Raw genomic sequence first — 12719 nt, 5'->3', positions numbered from 1 at the left:
ATAAAAATTCTAAGTTTGGTTCAATTTAGTTCACGAGAGGATCTTTCCAAAAGTGACTCATCTTTTCCGGGATGTGTCTCATCTGAAAATTGAGAACAGAGTCAACATCCAGAACCCCAAAGATCAATGATGGCCCGGTCTCCTAGTTTATAGGCAGCACAATGCAATATATCTTCATGTTTACACAGTGCAGTAGCTGAACCCGAATGTGTTCAGTAACTGCATGAAAGTCTTTTCAAACTGTATTTTCTTATGATTTTAAGTTTGAAATTCATCTTGTTGAACGCTGAGTAAGCGATTGATCGAAAAAGATAAAAGAGCTCAATTATATTTATAACTATTACAGCATTCTGATTAATCAGCATTCATATGTTAAATGCCTTTTCCAGTTTTTCCCGTACTTGTTTGACTTGTTTCTGTGGCTTTCTTCGTGCCCCCCCCCACAAAAACAATAATCAAAATATGTTTTTTTCCCCTCTTCATCTTTTCAGTCTTTATATGGAAACCCAATTACAGTGCATGGCTACAGTGGTAATAACAGGGTTTAATTTGCGGTTCTGTGAGTGATTATTCAGGAATTCTAAAGGCAAATGTTTCTTTTTGTTTGTCTGCTTCCAAATACGTTTCTGCATTTTTCCTATCTTTCAAATATCTCTCAACCTGAGCACAGCACAGCTGAAGGTCTTTAATACAACCAAGCTGTGAGTGAGTATATTCTGTAGCATCATATGTGTAAAATGAGTCTTTTCTTAGCTCTTAGATTGTTCTAGCAGTAGCTACAATTTCACTATAACAGGCTCGCAAAGAAATGAACTAAGGGACATGTTTTCAGTGACATCTGCCGACTAGTGACACGAAATGACCAAAAAGAGAAGTATTGCTTTCTATTTTTTGTTATAATAGCCTGACGCAGTTTCACTGTGTTTCCTAGTTTTAAAAAAGTCTACATATACTCAGAATTTAGAGCAGAACCGGAGATCGTTGTGCAACAATAAAGTCAGCAGGCTTTCGGGAATCTGACTGTAAGTTTAATCCAAGTCATATTAAGTCTCTCAATATGGCAGCAGACCCAGGCGCTACATGTACTGTACATACTATACACTTAATTCTGAACCTTAACCCTAAGAAAGGTTTAACCAATCCAATCTGCTGTCAAGTTAACCGGTTTATCGTTACATTATCCACCATGTTGCCTTGGATGATGTGTGAAGGAAGAAAGAAGCCTGAACAGCAGGAGGGGTGGAGGAGCTCTGCTTTACTGACTACATCCCAAGTCTTGGCCTCTCTGACTCCCTAAAGTTGTTAATGATGCATGAATCACAGAGGGCCTTATCCAAGCTGAGACGCGTATTTGCTCCTAATTGGCCACAGGTAAGGCGTCCAGCGCTTGTTTGGTTTGGTATCAGATCCTACTGGGTGAGGAGAGGGCTTATGTTTGTGTTGGTAACTGGGTCTCAGTGTAAATGCTTGTGTGTTCATAAAACTGTTGCTGGGCAATAAGTTGGTATCTGTGAAAAAAAGACAAACCTCAAAAAATCAATAAATGACACATGAGGGCTGGAGCAAATGGATTTTCTCACAGTAACTCCAAATAATTACGTTTCCTGTGCCCGTGCGATGTGGACCACAACCGAGGCAAGAGGTAATCTTAGGACATGTAAAGTGTATAATAACAAAATAAACACGTCATCCCTTATGAACTGTGAGCTGCTGTGACCTATGGACTCTCAAATGTTGACCTTTACTCAGAGCTCCCATAAAGCCAATCAGTGTCGTTCTCTAGAGGCTATAACGAGATGCCAAAATGCATCAAACCTCAGTGTTAAGACTGTTAAAACACTTCACCTTTAGTTACTACATAGTACCCCTATTAAAGCAATCAGTGTCCAAAACTGTGACACAGTGTCAATATGCATCATCTCTCCTAACTTAGTTAAAGCTGTAAAGATGCTGCGCATGTGTGAGAGTTTATTCCTTCTTACCCTTGCTCCAGTCCGGAGATGATTCCTCCTACTGCTCCTTTATTCTTTCCCCGCATTAACATGTTCTTCATTTTCATCTCCGTGATGGAGGGGAGCAGGAGGGGAACAGCTATGCAGAACAAAGCCAGCTGTGGGGCCACTGGAGCACCAGAGGCTGACTTCTTTTTCTGCCCATGGAGGAACTTCAACCGACCTTGGAACTGCATCGTCTGGAACAGAAGAAAGAAAGGACCCATCCAAAGGCCTTGATTAACATATAATACAATTACACAAACATCTAGGCTTTATTTTTCTGCCCTTTTACAAAGGCTTAAAGGTATCGACTATTATAGCGACCATTTTTATGACCAATCAGTGGCAAAGAGGTTTCATATTGTTGGCTAGGCTTCTGCTAGGTTTCTCCTCTTTTAATCTGAGTCACTGAACTGAACCTCTCTAGCATATCTGCACTGTTAGTGCCACTTTCAGACAAATAGTATCGGTTCCTATAAAGTCAGTTGTGCCGACACTCCATCCATTAAAGCTAAATTCTAGTATTTTATTCGTAAGCTTCTTGGCTCAAATCAGGAGGCATCTGTGTCTGTGGCATGCACGCGTGTGGTCTAAACATTTAGCTAGCCAAGCTTGTTAATGTTAGCTAACTTAAACCTGGTAATCCTCCCCTCAAGTCCAGTTTAACCAAGTTTAATTAGATGTTGTGTGCAGTGTTCAACATCTTGATTAAACCTGTCAGCTAACTTTTATTAGCCAACACTGGTGGACATTTAATTTTTGGCTAACACTGTGAAGGAACTGACTGACTTTCCTGTCCATGAAATAAGGCTGCTACTGTGTCTGAAAACACTCGTAAGTGGTCCAAATGTTATGAAACCGAGACTTTCTTGCCAGATTATTTGTGAGCAGATTGAGCACTGTGCGTTACATTACAAATTGTTGTGTCCTAACTGTAATTATGTTGACTGATGAGGAAAGCCTCCAACCAGTATTTCCTCACTACTTGGCTACCAGCATCTACAGTATATGTAGAAAATTGCCATCTAAAATTTCAGTTGTGCGGCCAGCTTCAGTGCAACCAGAGAGGACTTGGTGACAGTAAACTTGACTGACCCTGATGAAACAGTCCAAACCCATATTCTCGTTGCTCTGTCATCAGGGCCTTCAGCTTTTCCACTGCTGGTCTCCAAACCACTCTAGTCACAGCCATGAGGGATGAACCACGCTCATTCTCTGCCACTGTGGCCATGCACCCAATTACCTTATAATTCTGTCAATACACCTATAAATAACTGCACATACTACAATTATATGTGAAGTCTTGCGGTACCAAGGGGTTATAACACTTTTTATAGCCCTGGGTCTTCTTCCAGTGAGTGGGCAACCCCTGCTCAGTTTTTATATTTTGCGTAAACTTTAATGAACTGAAAACTGAAGTAACGTTGTTGGGGTTTTTTTTTGAGTTTGAGTTGGTTCAATTACTCACCAAGAATCCAGAGGTGCTGTCCAAAAGGCATCGGACTCTGGCTATGAAACATCTGTTGAGAAAGCAGGAGAGCTCGGGAGGGATTTCCCCTGCCTCTGGAGAATGGAACAGGCTGCTCACTACAAAGTCTTCACCTGTAATTTAGTAAAGAAATATGGAGAGGGTATGAGTAATACAATTTGTACTGCAATTTGTGTAATAATACAGGAGAAAACAAGATACATATGTATAAATATGATGACGTTTTAAATGACAACAATATTTATAGTTAGCAAATGACTGGGACAGACTTCTTTTTTGTATTTTTATTACTTACCTGCTTTTATGAATAATACACTGCTGTTTAAAGCATTTATCTGTCAGCACTGTATCAATTTTAATTAATGAATCGTTAAAACTGTTAATAACGAGTGTAATGTGAGACAGACACCCTTAAGATCAGGCTTAAAACTTTCCTTTTTTGATAAAGCATATAGTTAGGGCTGGATCAGGTGACTCCGACTCCTCCCTCGGTTACGCTGCAATAGGCTCCTGGTGAGCTTCCCATGATGCACTGAGTGTTTCTTCTTCAGTCCCCTTTCTCACTAACTATGTGTTTATATGCCTCACTGCATTTAGTTATTAGTTATTATTAACATCTGGCTTATTTCCACAGCTCGTCTTTGACCTGTCTTTCTCCCCTCACCCCTAACCGGTCGCGGCAGATGGCCGACACTCCCTGAGCCTGTTTCTGCTGGAGGTTTCTTCCTGTTGAAAGGGAGTTTTTCCTTCCCACTTTTGCCACGGGGGGTCGTCTACTGATTGTTGGGGTTTTCCCTCTATATTTGTAGGGTCATTGCCTCAATTTGGCACTATATCAATAATTTTGAACTGAATTGAATTGAGATTGACAGAATAGATGGTTCCTCTCATCAACATCATACAGATCCAGGAATAGAAATCTCAGCAGCTGACCTCATCACCTCAAACCTATTGCATTGTTCGATAATAAGTTTTATATGTTCCCATACTAAATTCATAGTGATCTACCCACCAGTTCCTGCAGCTAGCTGGTTATCTTGGTGTGCCACCGTCCCTTGGTGCTGTGGAGGACACATGGCCCAGTGGAGCTGGCGTCTGAATTCCTGACGGTCGTCTATGTGGATGTAGTCAAACACATTCTGGTGCATCACGTCAGTCTGTGGGGAGGGGATTCGGACTGGTTTGGTTAATCAGTTTTAATTTTTAGTTTTACATCCGGTTTATGACTTTGGACGACCGAGTTTTGCTTCCATTCTTGTAGCTGACAGCTGTTCGCCGCTCTCAGGGCTAATTCTGCCCCACCATTCCTGGGGAGGTCAACGCTATACATACAAAGTCGATGAAAGTCAGACAACCAGAGCACTCGCACAGTTACATACACATGCAAAAAGGCAGGAGAATTGCCCCAGTACAGTAACAGTCTTAAGGGCAGCTGCGGGGCCAGCGAGGGCAGCTGTGTTTGTCAAACATCGCGTGACACCAGCTCCCGAACGGCAGTCCAGCCCAGCTTTCTCTCCACATCCACACAAACACACAGTAAGTCGGGTTCCAGCCCGCTCTCGTCATTCCTCCCTCTCTTTTCCAGCAATAGCTGTGTTTTCTGTCATTCCATGACAGATTCCTCACTAAAATGTTCAACCTTCTCCTCTTCCCTCTCCCCCTCCTCCCTGCCCTCGCTCCATAATTTCCACACTGGTGGCACGCGAGGCTTTTTGATCGCCTGCCTCTGCAAACACAATCTGTTCCCACTGTCTTCGGCGAGCGCTTCGTCCTGTGGTTGGGTTCCCTACCGGCAGTCAGGCAGACAGAAGGATCGAGTGACTATTGTTTATGTTTCTTGTAAAAAAACTCAGAGAGGAAAAGAAGAGGGGGAGGAAAAAGAGAATAAGTGATATTTTCAGTGACCTTCAAAGGCTAACTGCCCCTGTAACAAATTGGATCAAAGGCCAGTGGAGGTTTTCTGCTCTTCTGTGGCGCTTTCTTGTGGTGCTACTTAGCAAAGCCATGTCTTTTCTTCTTTATTTCCTGTGGTATATTATGGATAAGTGTCTTTCTGAATACAGCTGTGGGCTCAAAATTATGTTACATGCTGTCAAAGCCTGAGAGGCAAAGCATGTGGCTTAAAAACAACTAACAGCTCCTTTGCAAGAGCTGAACATGTGGGAAAGTATAAAAGAATGTTTTCATGACAGTCTGAAAATACAACACGCGGATCTGTGAGTATTTAAAAAGCCATATTTTTAATGTAGAAAAATGTAGAAAAGCTGTCAACTACCCGTTCACTCCTATTCATCTTCTCTGTGCTCAAAGTCACCTGCATTTTGCTTTTCACTTCTAAATATGGCCATTGCTGACTACAAAGAACACCTGATTTGAATTCTGAGCTCAACCTTGAGCTAATGCTGATGATACATTCGTTTATCACACCAAATGCTTTGCATGCTGCAGTGCTATGGCTCACAGCCAAACCTGTTGCGTGGTAATTCCTTTTCTTTTTCTTTCTTTAAAATAACTGTTTTGCATGTACGCAATTTAACGTACTGCGGTGACTTGATTCGCTTGATCCGCTGCCAAGTGTCTTACATACAGTCACTGCCGAGATCTGAGCACACAAAGGGCCAGTTGTGATTCTACTAGTGTGAGCTGGTAAATTTACATCTCTTTAATATTTAATCAGCAGCTAACATGTCGCAAAACGGTCCCGGTCCTTCCTAACATGGATACGATTTTTGCTAATTCTTCGAGCACTTGTTGCATATTGAATGAATGTTCGTTTTTTTTGTTTTTAACTGTGCTGGTCACATGTGTTTATGAAAGGCAACAACTGGATGGCAGCAACTCGACTCAACGCTGGGATGGTTTGCTGTGAAATTCAGCCAAGGCCATATTCAGGTTCTGTGCAATAATCAGCTCAAAACTGATATTTTTTTCCATTACTTTGGTTTGATTCCTGCAAAATTATTGACATTAACTTTTCGCTCGGGTCGTTTGCTGAGCACGTGACAATGAAGCTGGCATAAAGTGAAACCTTAGCTAGCAAAATCTGATCATTTGAGTGGAAATTTATGGGAACAAAGAGCAGACGTTACAAAATAAAAAGCGTTGACTGAGCTGCTAAGACACACGTGCATACGCAAATGCCCCTTGGAGTTTTAATTTCCTTTGCCCGGTGGTTCCGTGCCAATCTGTAGACACACACACACCTATGCACATACTGTGGCAGGGCGTCTCAGACCACTTTGGGTTTCATGTCAATTTCATGGCCGCCCCTGTCTGCTTGTAAGCCAAGTGGGAGCGCTGCAGAAGAATGTCTATCGTGATGTGTGTGTATGTGTGTGTGAGAAAGAGAAGGCATGAGGGCAACAGGAGGAATTTTAACAGTGAAAAGCACTTTATTTATGGCTTTGAAGGAGAGCGATGATTTCAGCATCGAGGGACAGGCGAGCCCATGTTGACTTCATTCATAATTAATGACTGGCTGGGTATAGCCACTGGAAAGGAAAAGAGTTAAACCGTCGGTGACTTATCAGTGCCCGCACACACATAACAGACGCCCGCAGAGTGTATCTCAGGGTGAAACAGAGGTCTTCACCCTTCTGTGGTCCCCTTAGGTGTAACCTTCTGGGTTTACTTTGCCCTCTGAAAGAGTTATCAGGCAGCAGGAAGTCAGAATTAAAAGAAAGGCAGTTTACTCCGGATCCTAAACTGGATGGGATGGCAACAGAAGAATGGAGCGTACTAAAAACGGCAATTGTGACCTTGTTGAATAATGACAGCAATGAGGTCCTATGAGATTTGCAGATTCGTAACCTTAAGAGGGTTTGTGTGCTAAAACACTTTCATGGATGCTATCATCACAGATTACGAGGCCATGTGACCAGCTGAAGTACAAAAAAAGGCAACTCATACCTCATTTTTATATTTTATATATTCTGGCTCAAAGAGCACATTTCCTACTGATCTGTTGGAGTTTTGGCACACTGATTCCCCCATCTACAGAACAGTCAAGGCTTATCAGCTTATCTATGGATAATCATATGTACAGCGTGCATTTCGTTTATACATATTAAACATAGATTATACAATGTTTTCACTGTATTCGTGTTCAACTCACCTGATGAAATCCCAGATAGTCCACAATGGTCGAGGAAGCGTAAAAAACCATCCCGTCACTGCTCACCACCAAGGCAAAGCCTGTCAGAGACTACACACACACACACACACACACACACACACACACACACACACACACACACACACACACACACACACACACACAGAAAGAGAGTCAGGGCAGCTCGTGCAGCAAATAAACTCAAATGCAACAAACACACACATGACTTCTCTATTCTGTCTGTGAAAAGCGTAATACAGGTGTAAGAATATAGATACAATATAGTCAGATGTTCTAATTTGTGACCTAACCGTGGTTGAAGTTATTACTACGCCCTTAAAAAAAAGAATTTTTGCTTGTAAAACCTTTAAAAATGTAATATTCAACTTCTTTCCATAATTCTCAGAACAGCAGAAAAACTGTAAAAATGGAACAAAAGATAGAAAATTACAACACAAGAGAGGGAATGAAAAACAGATGGTTGTGTCACAGAGCGAGCCAAATAAAACTTAGTGATTTAGACTTTTTTCCTCATATTCTCTGGTTAAAACTGTATTTTTTAAAGCAGTTAGCTCGCAGATGACTTACGCGCCTATTTGCGCTCCTTTAAAGTTACACATTTCATAAGCTCGAAACTCTGATAATTAAGTCTGTTTGACTGGTACAGCTGCTTTGATTTGTCGTAGCAAACACACTGATTAAAAGCAGAGAAACTCCAGACACAAGCACACTTCTTCCCACTTTCCCTCTTTGCTCACACACCCATCCACACAAAGCTAGGGAGGGGGGATAACGTGTTTGGCCAGCGGAGGATACAGAGAAAGAAAATGTTAAAAAAATACACAAATGGTATCTGTTAAATGAGGAGAGATGGACAGATGGAGAGGAAAAGAAAGAGTGCGAGAGATATATTTAAAAAAGGCAGCACATGAAGGAGAAAAGCACAGGAAGGAGACGGGAAAGAGGCCTTCCAGTGTGCAGTGTGCGCACAGCTGTGATAGCGTGACAACTGCAAGGCTACTTGACTTGCGTGACTGCTGCTGCCAGAGTCTGTCACCTCTATTTTACTGCGAGACTATGCAGGTCTTTCCTGGTGTGTGTGTGTTTCTGTGTGTTTCTGTGTACTTTATAAGGTAGAAAGCCCAGCTGCCCCTCACTTCACCCCAGTGCCCACTCCTTCCACGTCTCTCTCTGTCACTTACACCCAGCAGTGATATGATTGCCTTAGCGAGAGGCGAATGCTCACTGTACGCGCCCTGTCCTTACCTGTCCCATAAACTCCTCTCTGTGACCTCTCTGTGAGCAGAGCAATTTGCAGCCCTAAAACCTATCGGCGTAAAAGCCAAGCTGCAGCAAAGCAAAGCCTCTGAGAAAAAAATATTGAGACACTGACATGATGACATCTGAAACCAGTATATGAAAGCATGACGGCAGCAGTGGAGACTGGAAGATGGGTCAAGTCCTCTGTGGCATAGATGCAGATGATGTTTGACAAGTTTAACTGGCACATGTTCAAATGTCGGGGGGGTACACACAAACACACAAACACACATAGATGCACAACTTATTCCAGCATTCAAAACAGATGCAGATTAGTTGGAAATAAAGCACACTGATATAGCATCTTTCCTCTGATACTGGTCCTCACTCAGCATTTACTGTGCAACATTTGTACAAATTAAAAGTCTTTGTTACTCGGACCAGCATTTTTGGAGCCCTCTGGAGGGTAGCGATCAATCAACATTAGTGGATTAATATTTAATGTAGCTATGTAATGTATTTAGTACTTCAATAAACATCTGGGAACAACATGTCAATGCCAGATGTGATATATTTACGTCTAAATCCAACACCGCCAACGCTGTGTCGCGGCAGTTCATCAGATAGTCACAACATCTAATGTACTTATTCGGGTTTCTGGACATAATTACCCACCCTTATCTTCGTATCCCTGAAGACATTTTTTCACCTGTCTGGCCTCAGATGTCCTGATTCATGTCCGTGTACACAAAGTGAATATTTTCCGCTATTTGAAAGGGTGTCCCAGACGGGGTTGGCCTTGGATTGATCATTTGACCTCAGTTTGAGTCATGGAGTGACATTATTTATATTATAGAAAATGCTTAGCAGCACGTTAATATGAAACAATATTTTATTGATTATCATTAAAAACGACTTGTTGAGGGTGACGATATAAAAACGAGTTGGTTACGTTTAGGCTGTGAAGCTGCGGTTAGGTTTAAAAAAAGATCCTGTTCTGGGTTAAAATACAACAGCTGAAAGCTCTCATTTCTTAGCAATAATAGTTTCAATGTCACGCTGACTGTCACAGAAAAATATGGCAATGCATGACCATGAACTTGAACAAACAGATTGCTTTTTCACGACTATTTCACATGTAGCTATAAAGGTCTCAAGCATGGATCACTTGAAGGTCTTTGGATCATGTGTCCAAAAACTCATGAAAACATCCTAAGCATGCTGGAAAGCTAGGTTGACTTTATGAGGTCGTACAAGGCCATAAAAAGGTCGACATTTACATGTAAGGTTCATTTAGATTTATTTAGCCCATTCACCTTTCCCCACTCCTCTTCCAAGTCAGTGAAATGCCAGTAAATTTCTGCAACCCAAATTCTTTACAAAAGGACTTTGACATTTTTATTCTTCTGGAACAAATAGGCCCCAGACCTGTGACCTGAAAGAGTATGCACAAGCAAAAAGTGTATGTTCTAAAGCTTTAATTAGCTTTTTTATGCCTGGCCCTGCAAATTTATTACAGATAAATACAGTGCATTTGTTTTTTACATGTGCAAAACTTCAAGAGAACATCCGTCATTTATGCTGGAATAGAGCAGCTTATTTACTACATTTCCAGTTAAAGAGCTGGAAGGAACATCAGAACTCTATTACTCAAAATAACAATTAGTGTTTGGTTTTATATAAATAAAACCAAACACTTTATATGAATCAGCTAAATACATCTAAACACTGCCTGTTCTTCTGTTGTTGTAAACTAGGCAACAAAAAAAAGTTCCAGAAACAGAAATACTGTTATGATATTGGCTGCACTGCTGCATGCTGTTTTTGTGTGTTTCTCCATTCACATTCCCCTCAGTTCCTTGCATACTAAAGCCTTTAGGTAATGGAAACAGGCACCTGCTGCTGGCCTGCTCCACCACATATCTGCAACCGCAACGCCCCCAGCTCTCATAACTGGCCCTGGGAGACTAAAAGCTTTGAATTACAAATCTTAAGAGGCCCTTTGCACGCAGAGCCCAAAATAAAATATATGTTCGCTGGACTTGGAAGCAGCAGGGGAGCTGTAGGGCGATTGGGGCGGGAGAAGGATGTTAGTGGCGGGCATGGCGTTATTGCCTTGTATCAATGTTTCAAAGGAGTTTCTTTAGTTTTCCTGCTGTCTTGTGTCGACAGTGAGAAATGAGGGGAGGTCGCAGCAACCGTGGTGATACACGCAATAGGGTTGCAGTAATATAGGATCGTGTTGTATTGACTGATAGTTAGAAAACTTTTGATAAGCCACTCAAACCAGAGTCACACATGACAAACATTTTTCATTAAAAGACTAAAAGAAGTGGTCTGTCCATCAGTCCACTGCGTTACTTCTGACTGAAATGTGTTAAAATGATATAAAGAGTTGCCTTTTAATGCGGGAAATGTAAAATATTAAAGACTTTGTTAGTATCTTTGCTTCCCCCTTGAACCTCTTTTGAGTCTAAACAGCCATTACAACACATTTTCGTCTATTAGCCTTGGTAAGTGTTGATAATTAAATATGAAAAAAAAAACATGGATGGAAATATGTTTAAATGTCCAAAAACACTGCTGCGGCACAACACGGCACAACATCGTCCTCATGTGAATTCAATTTATGCAATAAATCCTGCAACTTCCAGCACATTCGATCTGCATCAATCTCCAAAGAATTGCCTTCAGACATTTGCAAACACAGTTCATATGCAAACAGATAAACATGTACAAACACATATGCGTACAGACAAAGACATGCAATCTCCCCCAGACACACGCACACTCAAATATCCGTCTCTTCCCTCTCTTGGGATCTCGTCACCATAAGTAATGTGCAGTTTGCTATGAGGCTCCGCTGCAGGTTGAGTCACGCAACAGGAGGCAGCACATCACTACGGTCAATCTAACCTTTTGTTTCCTGTCCCACTGAGAAGCCTGACACGTTAACAGAAGCATCAGTGGATCGCTTCTGAACTCCGAATGAAGATCCGTGTAGTTTTTGTGCGATAATCTCTGTCATAATTTACTGCTTGACCGAGAGCCATGGGAATATTGCGTGGAGGCAATGACGACCTAATGCCCGAGCAATTCCCATGTAGCGTATGGCTACGTGCGTTTAAACGAGTCACACAAACGGCTTGTCACATGCTGTTTGTTACTCCACGCGAAATAAATGCCCTCGTAAAACGTGCTGTTAAAAACTTGATTAAAGGTCTCGGGTCAAGTGAGTGCTGAACAGACCTCCTATGTTCTCTGATAAATGTCGACAGGCTTGACGCCTTCTCGCTCTCTACTTCTCGCTTTCTCGTGCTTTCGGCCGGAGGTCCGACCACACACAGAAGCACACTTCCCTTGGATGCTCAAGCCGCCAACATGTGAGAGTCCCCACCTAATTCATCAGCTCTGACACTCCTGTCTCACCCATATGTCACGCAACAGCACATCCCTGCAAAGAAGGCAGGACCAAAGGGCAAAGGGTGCGCACACACACACACACATGCAAACAAAATCCCCCCATGTCCCAAATTCCCAATCACTAATTCAGAAGCAAATGTATGCAAACCAGAACATGGCAGGAAAATAAGTGCCAACCAAAAGGTAAAATATGGCACATAGTGTGGTAACAGTTGATATTAATACAACTGCTTTGGTGCTGTATTTACAGATGTAGCATGTTAAATGTTCCACATGATCGCCACACATACAGACAACACCCATGTGGTTTCTTACTTCCAGGAGGAGGCTGCTTTCATTCACGCCTGTGCCCAGTGGAAGGCTCTCTTTCCTGGGTTCAGGGTTAGAGGATGCTGTGCTCATGATGTGCTTCCTGCTGGTCTTGTCTTGGCTCGCTGTA

The 12719-nt window shown here is 42.1% G+C and overlaps 1 protein-coding gene across 1 annotated transcript in view; it reads right to left on the bottom strand.

The window, feature by feature from the left end:
• LOC147322568 (uncharacterized) overlaps nt 1–12719 on the bottom strand; it is a 62019-nt gene that overhangs the window by 2993 nt on the left and 46307 nt on the right. Inside the window, exons 4-8 of the mRNA XM_086307030.1 lie at nt 12596–12714; nt 7598–7687; nt 4496–4640; nt 3463–3596; nt 1983–2191 (exon numbers count right to left, since the gene is read on the bottom strand). Of these exons, the coding sequence (XP_086163156.1) occupies nt 1983–2191; nt 3463–3596; nt 4496–4640; nt 7598–7687; nt 12596–12714 (697 nt within the window). The remainder of the gene's footprint in view (nt 1–1982; nt 2192–3462; nt 3597–4495; nt 4641–7597; nt 7688–12595; nt 12715–12719) is intronic.

Source organism: Aulonocara sp. 'chitande type north' Nkhata Bay, linkage group LG9 (genome assembly GCF_057382095.1).
Source record: "Aulonocara sp. 'chitande type north' Nkhata Bay isolate Kocher_YH1m ecotype deep benthic linkage group LG9, A_spYH_male_GT1.1, whole genome shotgun sequence".
Classification (NCBI taxonomy): Eukaryota; Metazoa; Chordata; class Actinopteri; order Cichliformes; family Cichlidae; genus Aulonocara; species Aulonocara sp. 'chitande type north' Nkhata Bay.
Note: the sequence above shows the minus strand (reverse complement) of the source record. Positions and strands in the feature narration are given on the sequence as shown.